This window comes from Bicyclus anynana, chromosome 19, assembly GCF_947172395.1.
Source record: "Bicyclus anynana chromosome 19, ilBicAnyn1.1, whole genome shotgun sequence".
Classification (NCBI taxonomy): Eukaryota; Metazoa; Arthropoda; class Insecta; order Lepidoptera; family Nymphalidae; genus Bicyclus; species Bicyclus anynana.
In genome coordinates, this window is record NC_069101.1 from 8,057,441 (window position 1) to 8,072,649 (window position 15,209).

The window sequence follows — 15,209 nt, forward strand, 5'->3', positions numbered from 1 at the left end:
ATTAAATTTGTTACAAAAATGCAAGTTCAGAGATCGACAAAAACCTGAAGTTGAGTGCCTTGTACACTAAAATAAAATGCTGCTGCGCGTGCCTTTATATTAAATATATTAATACTAACTATTATAAAATATCGTTGGGTTGCTCCTAAAACTAACCTCCTTAGATTTGATGATAAATATTAAATGGTGCTAATTCAATTGTACACAAAACAAACTAAATTTACAAGACAATTTTAGATTTTGTTAAAGAAAATTCGTTCGTGTCAAATTTACAGACCTTGTCTTTGTTTTAATAATAAAGTCATCTATTACTCGTAATCTTTTTTTACATTCTGTCAGTTTATACTAAAGCCAAACTCGGTGTGGATTTTATATCAACAAACAAATTAAAAATCAATCAATCAATGTATTTATTTGCAGATACATGCGTACATATGTTTAAACAGGTGGTAGGTTGAAAAATAGGGGTATAAATCGGTAGTAATTACACCTTATAATAATTTTAATTAACTTGTTCCTAATTTGATGACAAATAATGAATAAATTTGATTATAATATTTTGTATAAAATTTTATAACAAAACATAATTTTAAATAAATTAGGTATGAAATTACATGTGTTTACTACCTTCATTTTTAATTTGTTTGTTTAAAGATTCCACACTGAGTTTGGCTTTAGTATAGTTTCAGTTTTGTGTACATCTGATTTGAACAGCGCCATCACATTAATTGGCAATTGGCAGGAGGGCAAATGGGGCTACAGACGTACGATGGGCGCAATGTTCGCCTACACCAAGCAGGCAGATCGAATGCTGATGTCCTACAATTACCAGGTGCAGCAGTGCGCACGCGCCGGCCACGCCAGGACTGCGGCGAGGATGAGTCTCATACATTGCCTCAGGTAAGAACGATCACCAAACTATGTATATTTATTATTGTTATGTGAGAACAGTGAAAACCCGTGGATAAGACCTCTGCCTCCGATTCGAATGCGCGCTGGGGCATGCACCTCCAACTTTTCAGTTATGTGCATATTGAGAAAATAAATATCACGTGTCTCTAACGGTGAAGGAAAAACATTGGACATGAGTGGACCACGTGCCACTTAAAATTTCTGTACAAATATATGTTTTACTTATTATGATACCCTGAAAATTAATTCATGAAAATTTGTATTGAAAACGAATTTTTTATTGATGATACTTGAAATTTTACTTGTTACAATGAAATTCACAGGGTACCAAAATATTATTATTTACCGATTTTACCGATCATCATTTACCACCTTGATGAGGTAAAAAAAAAATCTATTTTTCAAATTTAACCAGACTGGGTGCAAAATTTCTTTACAACAGTTCATTTCATCGCGGGCAAACAACGTGAAACTAAGTTTGTTTTTAAATAAATAGATATGTTTATACATATCCTCTAAAAAGCACTAAACATTAAAAAAAAGTCATGTACTAACTTACTTACTTACTAACGTCATTATTCAGTAGTCTATAATTGTACACTTCTTTATTTAGAGTCTTATATTTTGTCAGTGATGAATAAAATTAATCTATATCTGTCTCTGACGCTGTCGCATCACTGTGAATAAAATCGTGTTACAATATATAAACGTAAATTGTAGCTACTGTTAAGTAATGTTTGAAAAAATACAGTTAAATTATTAAATCCTTTATCTTATAAACACAATATAAATATCATGTAAATAAATATCATAGAAGTGGTATTTTGCAATGAGTTACGCAACGATCTGACCAAGGTTATCCTTATCAATTGTGTTAAGTGCTACTGTTCTATTTGTTCAAGTAATCTACGCGTAATCTTAATACTTTGTAGCTAGTAGTTCTACATTGGTCTTTGATAATTTTGTTGATTTAAAAAAAAAGTTTCTATTTTATTTGTAATTTTACAATTTGAATCTGAAATACGTATAATGTAATGGTATATTATTTGTCATTCATCTAAGTCTTTTGCATCTGCATTGATAATAGTAACTCCATAATTTCGTTGTTTACAAAGACAAAAATCATGAAATAAAAATCAGCAGTGCAATACATTATTACCCGTATTGAAAACTTGAGCAAGCTCTAATCTCTGTCTCGCAGTTGTTTGTAAAGTCAAACAAAATGAAGACAAATTAGTTGAAACCAGTAGGAGCCGAATGGTTATCATTATCACACATGCGCTAATAGATAAGGGGTACCGCCCGGTCACGAGAGACGTGCGTGAGGAATTTGCACGCGGTGTTATTTTTGTGCCAAATATTTTTCTACCAAGTTTACCTACTACTACTACGAGTAGCTTAGTATTAATTGATCTTTTCTATGTTTTTTTTGAAGCGGTTTTGATGAAAAATTTAACAGTAAAATATAAAAAAAAAGAATTTTAGTTTTTATTTGATTGTTTAGTTTTTATTACGAGATTCCTGGTCGAAAGTTTCTTAAGTGAGAGATTAAAAGGTTTAGACTTAGTTTAGGTCTTTTTTATAATAAAGCATTATTTATTATGAATCGAATGTTCTGTTCAAACATATTCACATAACATATTACCAACATTTTGTTACGATATCGGTATTATACCTCGTGCTCTTAGATAAAAGTGATATCAATTTTACAAATACCTAAATACGACTATCTAATCTGTACATTTTTCATTTAGTTATCAACGCATCCTAAAATAAGATATTCTTTTAATCTGGACACACTTGATTGATGATGTGCAATAGGGGGCCACTTGTGGTTAAATTAAATTACTTTGTATTGAACTATATATTATAAGTATTCATTTTATTTGTTACGTATATAATATGTAGTGTTGTATGTGTTGTAACTTGTAATATATTATACATTATATTATATATAGTTTTTATAAAAATAGATACTGTAACCGAAAATGTAGCAAACAGGTGGTCTATCTGATTTTAAGTGAGAAATCGTCAACAAGAAGTTAGAACGCTGCAATCGCAACACTCGGCAGAATACGAGTAACATCAACATGGTCCTACAATTCGCTGCCGAGTTCCAATCAACTTGAAGCCGCGATGTTTAAAGCCTCATTTGCCTTTAATTTCATCGGCAACCATATCCTTTAGACAGAAATATTGCAATGCTACTTTATGGTCAAAATTGGCGTTAGATGCGATGAAATTATTTTAAAAATTTTAGATTTATAATTTTTTTTTTTTTTTAATTTACTGCTCAGAAAGCAACCCTAGCATCCCAGTCAATGTAAGCAGACGGTTATCAATATGTTTTTCATCGTTATACCTACTATAATAACTCTGTATACAATAGACTCATAATGCCGATAACGATATGCAAAGACATTCGGGCTAGACGAAGATAGATAGAGTGAACCGGAAAAATACCAGCCACATTTAGGTGTGTTAATTTTAACGATAAAGGTTTCAAAACTTACCATACATAGTGGCGTAGCGTGCCTTGGAGGGGGGCGTATATATATTAGTTGGGAGGCCCAATTAAAAGTAAAGATTTCTCACAAAATAAACAAAAATGCTCGCTTAGAATACATACGACAATGACTTAACGTAAGTAGGATATTTCCAACTTTTTGGCGCGCAAGGAATTAAATGAGATTTTGGATTACATTTTAATAATCATTGCTTTTACACGTAAGGGGCCTGTAGTCCGGGGGCCCCGTAACATTGATAAGGCTGATACGGCGGTAGCTACGCCCCTGTTAACATAGCAAACTTTTCTTATAATGTCTATTTCAATGGGTATATAATAATAGCTAAAAATACCCAAGTAGGCTTAGTTTACAAGTAAAGAGCTATGAAACTATATATATATGAAACTATAACTTGTAAAGAATTAAAAAAAAAAAAAAAAATAAACGTTAAGTTCGTCTGTTTGTATTGACTCTACTATCGGTTTGAAAGCCGGCAAGAAGTTCAGTAGCGATTCTTTATATATTTTCTTTGTGTGCTATTGAAAATACTACTGAATCACTTATGGTTGTTATTTCAAGTAGTATCACTATTTTGCGTTTTCATCATTGCGATAGTGATAGTCTATTTATAATCTTGAACGTTTTGTTTATTATAGGATATGTGAGTAATTAAATTTACATATGTTTACGTTTATGTTTGCACTGGACTAAATTCAACCTCGAGATATTGATATAATTTATTATGCGCAATAGCGGGACTATTTTCGCTCCGCAAAACGAACGATGTTTATATGCAGGTACAAAATACCTACATAATTGTATTGTATTAATTGATAACGGGTTGTAAATAAACCGCAGTGTTACGCAAGCAGATATAATTGCTTGAGATAAATAAGTTGGAACTAAAGGTTATATGTAAATGTATATAATGTGACAACTGGAACAAATTTTCAATCAAGGTTTTTAGTATTAGTCCGGGATCCCTAGAACATTTTGTACACCTGGTTACTAACAAGCTAATTTTTCGTGAGTAGCTTCATCTCGATGAGATGTACAATTTTTTATTTACAAAAATTCTTGATTCTGGTAGCTAACTGAGTTACCAGGAAATGAAAATTTCTGAGCGTCGGAACGAGATAATGTACCACGCAATATGTAGGAAAATGTGGCTGTTAAATTATATAACTATTAATTAAGCAACAGTAAAAAAACAGCTGGTTAATAACAACTTTTAATAACATCGTTATTAATACAAGTTGGGAGGAGGGTAGAGTAACAAAAGTTGTTACTAACCAGATTTTTTTTTACTGTTGCTTTATTAATAGTTATAACTGTAACTTAAATTTTAAAATATTTCCACCGAAAGCACCTAAAATATATACCTAACAATAACAAACCATATTCGGCTCATTGTTGAGCACGATTCTCCTCTCAGAATAAGACCGAATAGGCTAATAGTTCACCACACTGGCCCAATACGGATTGGCAGACTTCGCACACGCAGAAAATTACGAAAAATCTCAGGTATGCAAATTTCCTCAAGATGTTTTCCCTTCACCGTTTGAGACATGATATTAAATTTCTTTAAAGTTGGAGGAGGTTTTGAACCTAAGAATCGAACCTAAGAATACGAATCGAAGGCAGAGGTTCTATCCACTGGACTATCACGGCTTAGATAATTATTTGTAACAATAAATAGGTAATTGATAACATAAAATAACATATGAAACATTAGTCACTTTCGGAAATATAGATTTAGGTCCTTTTCATGAAAAAAGTCCCCCAAACGCGGCACTATTGGGCGGTCTTATTGTCATTTGTGTAAGGCGCTGTCAATTTTAGTCCAGGTTTTAGCCGCGGGACTTCTTTCATGAAAAGGATTCTACTTGTATTGGTACTTGCAAAGAGTATAACCTTCTACTCTTTTCAGGCATATCGTCCAAAATGAAGGCGCCCGTGCACTGTTCAAAGGCCTGGGGCCGAACATAGTGGGCGTCGCGCCCTCCAGAGCCATCTACTTCTGCACGTATTCGCAGGCGAAGGCGATCCTCAACCAGCACATCCCACCGGACACACCGATAGTGCATCTGTCCGCTGCCAGTGCGGCAGGTATGCTCATATTGCATGCGCCTATATTTAGCCCTCAGTCGCACGAGAACTTTTTTAACGGACGTTGAAAAAGCGTTCAAATACAACAAATGCCTTCCCATGTATAGGTTCACACGACAGAGTTTTTAAAATACGACGCTTTTTTTCGAACAGTGTTGCATTTCCGTCGTTAAAAAAACCCTTATGCGAACGGGGGCTGACGGTTCAACAAAGCGTTTATTTAACTGTTCGTTTTTGTGTAAATAAAATAACTACATAGTTGGTCCCGTGGTAACCTAGTTCAACTACGGACAATGAGGTCCAGGGTTCTTCCGGGTCAGGCCAAAAAAAAAAACACGTTATTGCGATCGATGGGTCGAAGTTGGGGAAGGGCCGTCAGTGCCTGATCTTTCACCGGTCGTGTCGTGAAGTACCATCGATGTATGAGAGTGACCAAATGAGTGCAGCTGTGCATAACTCATATGTACATGGTTAATTTCAAAAATGAGATTGGCTGTCGTGCCGTGGTTATTATATGGGTAAAATCTTGTAAGAAAATCAGAATAACATCCTGGCGTGCGATTGGACTTAAATTTGGTACCATAATATGAAAAGCTATTCTGATGTTGGCATCCGAGTTGCTTTAGAAACTCTCTAATTTAATAAGATAAACCCATCGTCTTTGGGGTAATTTGTCTTGGCATCACTGGTGATGTAAGTTAGAGTGTCAATATGAAAATTATATTAAAAATGTATTTTTATATAAATAACCCTGTTTTTTCATTGTGAATTTTCATGTTGAATGAAAGATGAACTTAATGAGTAGGTAGTTACAGTAAGCCGTTCATTCAAGCGTGTCTAAAAGATTTGAACTAATATTTTGGTTATGCTTGGATGATCGGATATTGTTGCGCCTTGTTATTGAGTCCTGTTATACTTCATGAATCGATATTTCATATTAAGATCGATTTATTTGTACTGACATCTTAGATATCCGTAATCATGAACGTAGGTACCAAAAAATTTGCACGGATGATTCTATTCCATGAATAATTATCGATATAAGAAAGTGCGAAACTTCTATTTAACTGCCAATAACTTCTTTATATTTCTAATGTTATTATACATATAAACCTACCTCTTCATTCATTCTATCTATTAAAAAAACGGCATCAAAATGCGTTGCGTAGTTTTAAAGATTTAAGCATACATAGGGACAGAGAAAGTTACTTTGTTTTATACTATGTAGTGATATAACTGTTTGCTTTAATGAAAAATCACTTATATGCTTACATTAAAAATATCGATATTTCTGAAAACGTGTGTACTTAATAGACCTCTTTCCTAACATTCTGTGACACATTCATTTTATGTTTTTTTTTTACGTTTGATCCTATACTTTCGTTTCATAAAGTTTTCCAACTTTATGCTTTAGAAATGGTATATAAAGTATAAGTACCGGATTAATAGTTTGTTTTACGTCCAATGTCGGAGGTTATTTTATCATCTCTGAATGTGTTGAGATAAAAAGTAAAACATAATCTATCGATTGTCGTCACGTGTCCTCAGTATTAACAAAACATGGTACAGTTTTCAATGTCAAAAACGATATCATTTGATATGTATAAAAGCTCCTTGAAATTATTTAAATCGGTGATGTGCGCTCTCGAACTCCGCATGTTTATTCCGGTTTTAATAATTCGTCGATACCATTAATGACTCAACATCCGAGTTAATTTTCTTTTACAGTCTTTTCATTATTAATTACATACTTTATTTCTCTAGGCTGTATGTCTTCTTCTGTAATTATCTGTCTTCGAGTTGATGTTTATCTGGGCTCGTTTGTACATTAATCTTTGTAGTAATTCATTTGAAGAAAAATAAATATTATAGAATACGGCTAATTTTTAGTATACCTAGAAAATTTAGGCATTTTAGAGCAAATTCACAGAATACGTGATATCACAAGCACAAAATCGAGAAAGCTAAATTTAGTGAACAACAAAATCCTACTGATTCCATTGGCTTATCCGATCCGATTTATTTTTAACTGTTTTATTGCAACAATAATATGAAACAGTACAACAAACTAAATGGGAAGCATATTTACTGATCTTCATCATCTTTATACCTGCTGCCGTGTTTAAAGGTCACAGACTTATGTAACATCCCCCTTTTGCGCCGGGGTTTAGATTTTAAACGACAAGTCTTATCGAACACTGACGAAGTTTCGGTTTGATCCCTTATACAATAGTTGCATTCGAACATATCTACATAACACAAATAGAAATGGATACTCTTAAATCACACATGGTAGGCAAACTTAGAACATCTTTCTTTTCGATCGGTGGTTAAAAGATAGGCCGAACACAGAAACATAAGCGAGATTCATTTGGTTCTTAATAGATGCACATTCGTACATACTAATGCGGTTGTTTACTGGTTTCTTTGAAGCGGCAGACGTTTAAATATAGAAACTAAGCAGTAAGCACACATCGCGTGCCAATTTCAGTATTGGGTCAATCTCACAATGCATTGTTTCTAGCTAATCATTACAAATGCTCTATTAGTTGGGACTCTTGAAGACGACTAGAGTTGATCACAAGTAGACTCTTTCATTCGTTGTTGACCTATATCCCTCGTATCGTATCTTCTAGTTTTTGTTCTTCATAGCATGTGTGGATTTGGCAATATTTTATACTTGTTGTTACATTATTTGTTTGATCCAAAAATCTCATTATCTTTGGTACAAATATGACGTCGCTAGAAATGAATTATTGCGGAAATCGCATGCTATAACGGTTATATTTTTAAAATTGCCCACGTATAATGATTTTTCATTTTCACTTTACGACCCGACAACGATTTATCGTCGGCTTATCATACCTACATAATATTATGCACTCGGACTTCAGCCCAATTGATTATTAAGCAATTTTGGAAAGGGCACTTGACGGATATTCTGTACATACATACATAAATATAAAATATTTAGTAAACTAGTAACATATCTAGACATTTCAAATTTTCGGACATATGCCCATTTCAAAATTGCATATTCAATTATACTTTGACGTAATTACGAAGCTTACCCATTTCACGTTAAAGAGATATGTTTTTCGAGCGTAAATACATTTTACCTATGTACCTACATACTTATGTCTCATTCTTTGGCACGCTCTACAACTAAGTCAGCTAAATCTGTTTGACTGATTTCTACAAATGAGTTGACATTAAATTCGTCCCAGTTGTGGGAATGTAATTTATGGTATAGTATTTTCCGGGTTTCCCGTTACTTGCTATACGCAGTAAACTTGCACTATACCAAAGCACATTTTACTTCTTTTTTAATTTTCGCCTGTCTGTTTGGCAGGCTAATCTTCGGAACGGCTGAACGGATTTTACTGGGACATTCACTAAAAGATAGAGGAGATTCTTGAGCAACATATAGGCTACTTTTTATCCCTGAAAAATCCACGGGATTTGTAAAAAACTGAAATACCTACACGCACACGACGTCGCGGACGTCCGCTAGCACTATAGACTAGGTGACAACATGTACCTAACATATTGTCACTGACCGAAGACATCCTTATCTCGTGCACACGCCCAAGTTATCGAAGACAACAAATCGGTACAATTTCCGCTACTTAAATCGTTTAGATAACAACAAGGATATGTGACGTAATTAGATTGTTTAAAAACGTCTATAAGACCACATTAGGGTCCAGATTAGAAAAGTGGACTAATACCAGTATAGACCATATTGCCATCAGGCCACTTTTCTTTTAAAAAGAAAAAGAAATACTTAGTTGCACAAAAAAAAATATTAAAAAGCATTACAAATGCATAGGTAATTTAAACTGTGTAAAAGTGAAATAGGTGGTGGAAAAGGGCCGTTACATACTTTAACAAAACCGGCTCAGCTTGCAACTCGATACACCCTCGTCCGATAAATGTTGAGCAAAGTGCGGCTCTTGTTTATTAAAATAATAATTTAAAACAAAGTAACTCCCGTCCTGCACGCCTCTAACCTGTCAAGTCTAAATTGTCATCTATAATACGTAAATAGCATAAAATACTTTTCTGTAAAGAGAACATCGCCGGCCATATTTATGAACATGGATTAAAATTAAAGCATCAATTTACTTCAAAGTAACGTGAACTTATATTAGTAGTGTTTAGGTCAACTGCATACCTACAATGTATTTAAACTGATGCTTGAATTTTTATCCATGTCATAAATATGGCCGCGCATGTTTATGTTTCCACGGATAATAATAAATTGTACGTTCTGTTACAGGGTTCGTGTCGTGCACGATGACCAATCCCATTTGGTTTGTGAAGACGCGTCTGCAACTGGACGGCGCCAACGTCACCGCGTGGCAGTGCATCAAGAGGATATACGCTAAATCGGTCAGTTCAATCATCAACATCATTATCAGCCTATTTTGTGGGTTCCGTAGTCCACAAGGAACCCTTATAGTGTCGAAATGTCATTAACATGAGTATGTATATTAAAAGTAAACGAAGTCGTAAAATAAAAATTTGAAAAATATTTTTTAGAATACCTTCCCTACATGTAAAATGGGGATGATTTTTATTTACTTGTATATTGAATACTGTGGTGTATCGTTGGGTTAGTCTTTGAAAGATTTGTGGGGTCTTCTACCAATATTTTTCGATTTTACAAATGAATCCCTATTGTTTGTAAAATAATAAGCAGCAGTAAAAAACATCTGGTTAGTAACAACTTTTGTTACTCTACCCTCTTCCCAACTTGTATTAATAACGAGGTTATTAAAATATGTTACTAATCAGCTGTTTTTAGTTACTGTTGCTTAATAAAGTGTTACAATTTAACAGCCAAATTTAATGCGTGGTACATTATATCGTTCCTCTGAAATTTTCATTTCCTGATAACTCAGTTAGCTACCAGAATCAAGAATTTTCGTAAATAAATTATTTGATCGTCTCATCGATCTCATCGATCATCGTCTCAATTTGCTTGTTAGTAATCAGGTGTACAAAATTCTAGGGATCCCTGACAATAACTAACAATCAAACAAATAATCAAATCTTAGTTCTTACTTATAATAGTTGTTGAGATATACCTAATAGTTTAGATGATTCCGTAGCTTTTCTTCTAATGAAATTTCGATACGATAAAATTTTACAGTTAAAACTGAAGGTCTGTAGCCCGCATAACTAAACAAATCATCAGTTTATACGCACAAATATGCTTGTTCTATCTTACCATTATCTACATCTAAATCCAAACAGACTTTCTGGAATATATTGACTATTATCTCTAGTCGTTTCTGGAAAAATCTAAGTAGGTCGTCACTGTTTTGCATCAGACATAATTTTTCCTTTTGTCCGACATAATTTTCAATGTATTCATTATAATAACTGTTGTTAACTGTAACCTTGAGTTGAATATAATAATATTGACATGCGAGTGTCTTCCAGTTGCTTGTATATTTCTGTTTTTATCATCTTATTGAAAAGATTCTATTACTTATGATAATTTAAAATAACAATTTTAAATTATTAGAAATATACATCTTAATATTTACATATTATGACAACTTTTTGCTTTTTAATATTTCAAACTTTATAATGTCCACGGCTGTATACAATGACCCTTTGATTTTTTTAAATTTTTGACATCATCTCTGACTCAACCGTCGTGTTCTCTTTTTCATAAGACTTGTATACCATTGTATAATCATTTTGCTTCACTTATCTGTGCCTTCGAAAGGATATATAAAGGATGATAAAATCAGATAAACAATATCAATTAACAACAAATACTAACCAGAACAATTTAAATTAAGATAATATGAAAAACGTATTCTCAAGAAGGCTAGTACTAGTAACTGTGACTGTGTGTGTGTGTGTGTGGATATATAGAGGTTGAAAATTACTGAAGACCAAACCCTCCTACAGTTGGCGAATATTATATTGCCACCAAAATCAACACTTGTAAAATGAATTGATTGATTGATTGAAAAAAAAAAAAAATAATAGCAAAATAAATGTTGTTGCAGGGTATCAGAGGCTTCTACAAAGGCATCACCGCGTCGTACATGGGCATCAGCGAGACGGTGGTGCACTTCGTGCTGTACGAGGGCGTGAAGGCGCGGCTCATGGCGGCGCGCAGCCTGGACGGCGTGCCCAGCGACCAGCGCTCGCCGCGCGACTTCCTCGAGTTCATGGCGGCCGGCGCCTTCTCCAAGACGGTCGCCTCGTGCATCGCTTATCCACATGGTACGTCTTCTATCTGCCGATGTCCCGGTCATTATAAAACATAGAGTCGAACATTGTCACCCACCAAACCCCATAGGAGCTCCTAAAAGTGGGTCTAACCCGATCGCCACATTAAGTTCTTAGCGCTGCCGCGATGTTGTCTTGTCTGCCACACACTGCTCTACTAGCGCAAATCCTTGTGGAAATATTATCACGAATATTCGCAGCATAACAAGTAACGTGGCAACACAACTTACCTGATTACTGTCCTCGCTACTTCCCACGCCACTCAGGCAAAGGCTGGCTGCGGCATAAGCTCCATATCCGCTCTCCAATAATTAAGGAGGTCAGGCCAGGTCCTATTTGAAAACTTTTCGAAATGTAACATATAGGATCAAAAAGATTTGTAGGAAGCGCTATGACGTAGAACAATCTACTAACAACTCAACTGCGTAAACAACAAACTGTTTGTTGTTCACTTGCGGATCAATTAATAACGAAGTGCCCACTTTTAGAGATAATTGAGCAATTACCTTCCAAGTACTTTCGTAAACAAGTACGATGAAAGCAAACATTGGATAACTAATGACATTATTGGTGCTTGTAAGAAAAAAAATATGGCTAAAGAAAATTACGTTACAATAGTTTTTATTGTTATTGAAAGAGATGTCCGAAATTGGGCCCACTTTTCAGAACGAGACAAAAATGGAAAATGCACTAAAAATCTTGTTAAAAAAATTTTACTAGATTACTCCATTAAAATCTTAGCCGAAGTAATATTCGCCAACAGGAAAAATAAACTGATTTCATTATTTTCACACCGATCGTAGTGATTTTATATCCTCTTTGATGCGCATTTCACTGATTGTCAGTTGTCTTTGCAAACGCAGGCTGTCAATATGATGATGATGATGTAAAAGATATGATTGTCAAATATAAAATAACATTTTAACACAATTTGACTAAATATGTCAAGTTAGTGTCAAATCCATAGTTAAACGTCGCCTCGAGACAGATAATGCAATGAATTTTTTGCCCATCTGTAATATGTAATTTAACTGATCAAGGAAAAATAGATTTCTTTGAAAATTATCCTCTTGAGTTAATTGTAAAGTAATTGTAAATTGTAAAGCCTTAATTGTCCTAATTTATGGCCAATTGTCAGCTCTGTATCATTTGTATAATTTGGGCCTCAGTTTGTATGGAGACTGGATTACTCCTTTAGAACCCTGTTTACTTACAAACATTCCGCCATCATCATCACTGTATGGATTAGTTAATATCAATAGTTAGTTTTCCAGTATAGTAAAAATCATTATATTATTCAAATATCCTATTTAGTAGAAGATTGATTTATCTTCGCAGAGGTAGCGAGGACGCGTCTGCGGGAGGAAGGCGACAAGTACCGCAAATTCTGGCAGACCTTGCACACTGTCTGGTTGGAAGAGGGCTACCGTGGAGTTTATAGGTAATTATTTCATTTCAAAATATAATTATTATAGTAAAACAAGATACCGTAAGAAGCCGGTTACAAACATGTAATTTAAAATCTACCCGCATTTTTTTTAGCAATTATTTACTTTGATTTTTTGTATGTAGGATTTAAGTCTAATTAGTATGTACACACGTGAATAATTACCTTAGTGAGTTAATTGTATTTCTCATATAAGCGAATTTTATGTAATTCTTTTGAGAAAATAAAGATCTTAAACCAGAAGATCCTAAACCAGATACTAGTGTTAATGTTAAAAAAAAAACATTACAACACTCTCAAGGGAAGAATAGGGTACTTGCCGTAGACCTAGAATTATGAATTTTGGTAAAAATAAAAAAACTTGGTATGTAATAAGTACTTATTTTTAACCGACTTCAAAAAGGAGGAGGTTCTCAATTTGATTGTTACTAATATAGTTCTCATCAAAAGAAATCGAAACAGTCCGCAAGTACTCGTATTTATTAAATAAATAAATAAGTACTGTTCAAGTGGACTGTATTTTTCTTGAGAAGTACGAGTATATTACTTACCTCTCTTTCAGTACCTATGTTGGTTTGCTGTAGTTATCTTTTCTAAAATTGTAAGGTCTTGACTTTTTCATTTACAACAATGTTTTGAAATCGTTTGATGCATTTCGTCAGATTAAAATAATAACATATCTAATATATTATACCGTTTGCATCATGTTTCGTTATTTTTCCAATACTGTTTTAGATTTGATATAAGTAAATCAAATCAGCATTAAACTGTGATGTTCCAAAAGAGTGATCATTAACATGTAAACATTACAGAAAAAACAAATGAAGATTGATTCTTGAATCACCATCACGTGACCATATAGTGTAGAATTAAGTTACATTCTATTTTTGAATTGATAGACGATAAGACGAAACTAAAACAAAAGCAGACGCTGAGGTATGTGACCGATACCACATGTTTCTATAGTTTCTCATCTCGCGAAGGGCCTACCGGTCCATACAACGTCGGCCCAGGGAATACAGATATACCCCCATATAAAATATATATGGAGATGATAATATGATTTATAAATAAGGATCTGATTAAATAATAATTGCCTGAATAAAAGTATGTTTTTTGAACATAAATATTTTTTTATACCGCCGGTGTACCAAAACATGGTCCTTATGATAATATAAAGTATTTTATATATCATATATTGGAATATGCATACATATAAAGTATTTTATGGCTATTTACGACATTATTTAAAACTAGCGGACGCCCGCGACTTCGTCCGCGTGGAAATCAATGTGAACTTTCAAGCCTTATTTCACCACTTTAGGCGTTGAATTTTAAAAAAATTTGAATTACTTTATATTTCGTATTTTTTTTATGATTTTAGAACAAATTTTTAAAACTGTAATTCTAAAAATTAAGAACTTTCTATACAAACTTTCAACCCTCTTCTCATTTTATTTTCGCAATAAAAAGTATCCTATAGGTATAAGCCAACTTTCATTTGAATTCATTCAGTAGTTTCAGCGTGATGCCCGAATAACAAAAAAACATGGAAAGACAGACAGACAAAAAAATCAAAAAGAAATATTTTTAGTTTCAGTATCGATTATATAATGCCCCCCAACCAAAATTTTCAAAGTATCTTCAATGTACAAAATGTACAGAATTCGTATTATAAGTATAGATGGCGCTGGCGTACGTTATACCACGGTAACGTTTGTTGTTACAAATAGTATAAGTAAAATCTCAAATTTCGAATAAATGTATAGAATACGACCAGTTTTATTATAAGTATAGACATAGATATCTATATAATACACATGTTTTGTTTTGGTATCTACCTACCTTGTTTAACAGAATACTAGTTTTAACAATAAGGGCGGCATTGACTGAACTATATCAATCCAAATAAAACTGATTGCCCCGATGGTTAATTTAATAAATGGATCTACGTCAAGCCGATAGTTATCTCCGTT

The 15,209-nt window shown here is 33.6% G+C and overlaps 1 protein-coding gene across 3 annotated transcripts in view; it reads left to right on the forward strand.

Moving 5' to 3' along the window:
* The window catches only part of LOC112045344 (mitochondrial carrier protein Rim2), a 35,512-nt gene that overhangs the window by 13,949 nt on the left and 6,354 nt on the right, over window positions 1–15,209 (forward strand). The window contains exons 3-7 of one of the 3 annotated variants that reach the window (XM_052887600.1): window positions 833–900; window positions 5,350–5,528; window positions 9,811–9,923; window positions 11,561–11,780; window positions 13,125–13,227. In XM_052887600.1, coding sequence (XP_052743560.1) covers window positions 833–900; window positions 5,350–5,528; window positions 9,811–9,923; window positions 11,561–11,780; window positions 13,125–13,227 — 683 coding nt within the window. Of the gene's footprint in view, window positions 1–714; window positions 901–5,349; window positions 5,529–9,810; window positions 9,924–11,560; window positions 11,781–13,124; window positions 13,228–15,209 lie in introns of all 3 variants that reach the window. The other 2 variants (XM_024081491.2, XM_052887601.1) reach the window with 2 other exon arrangements.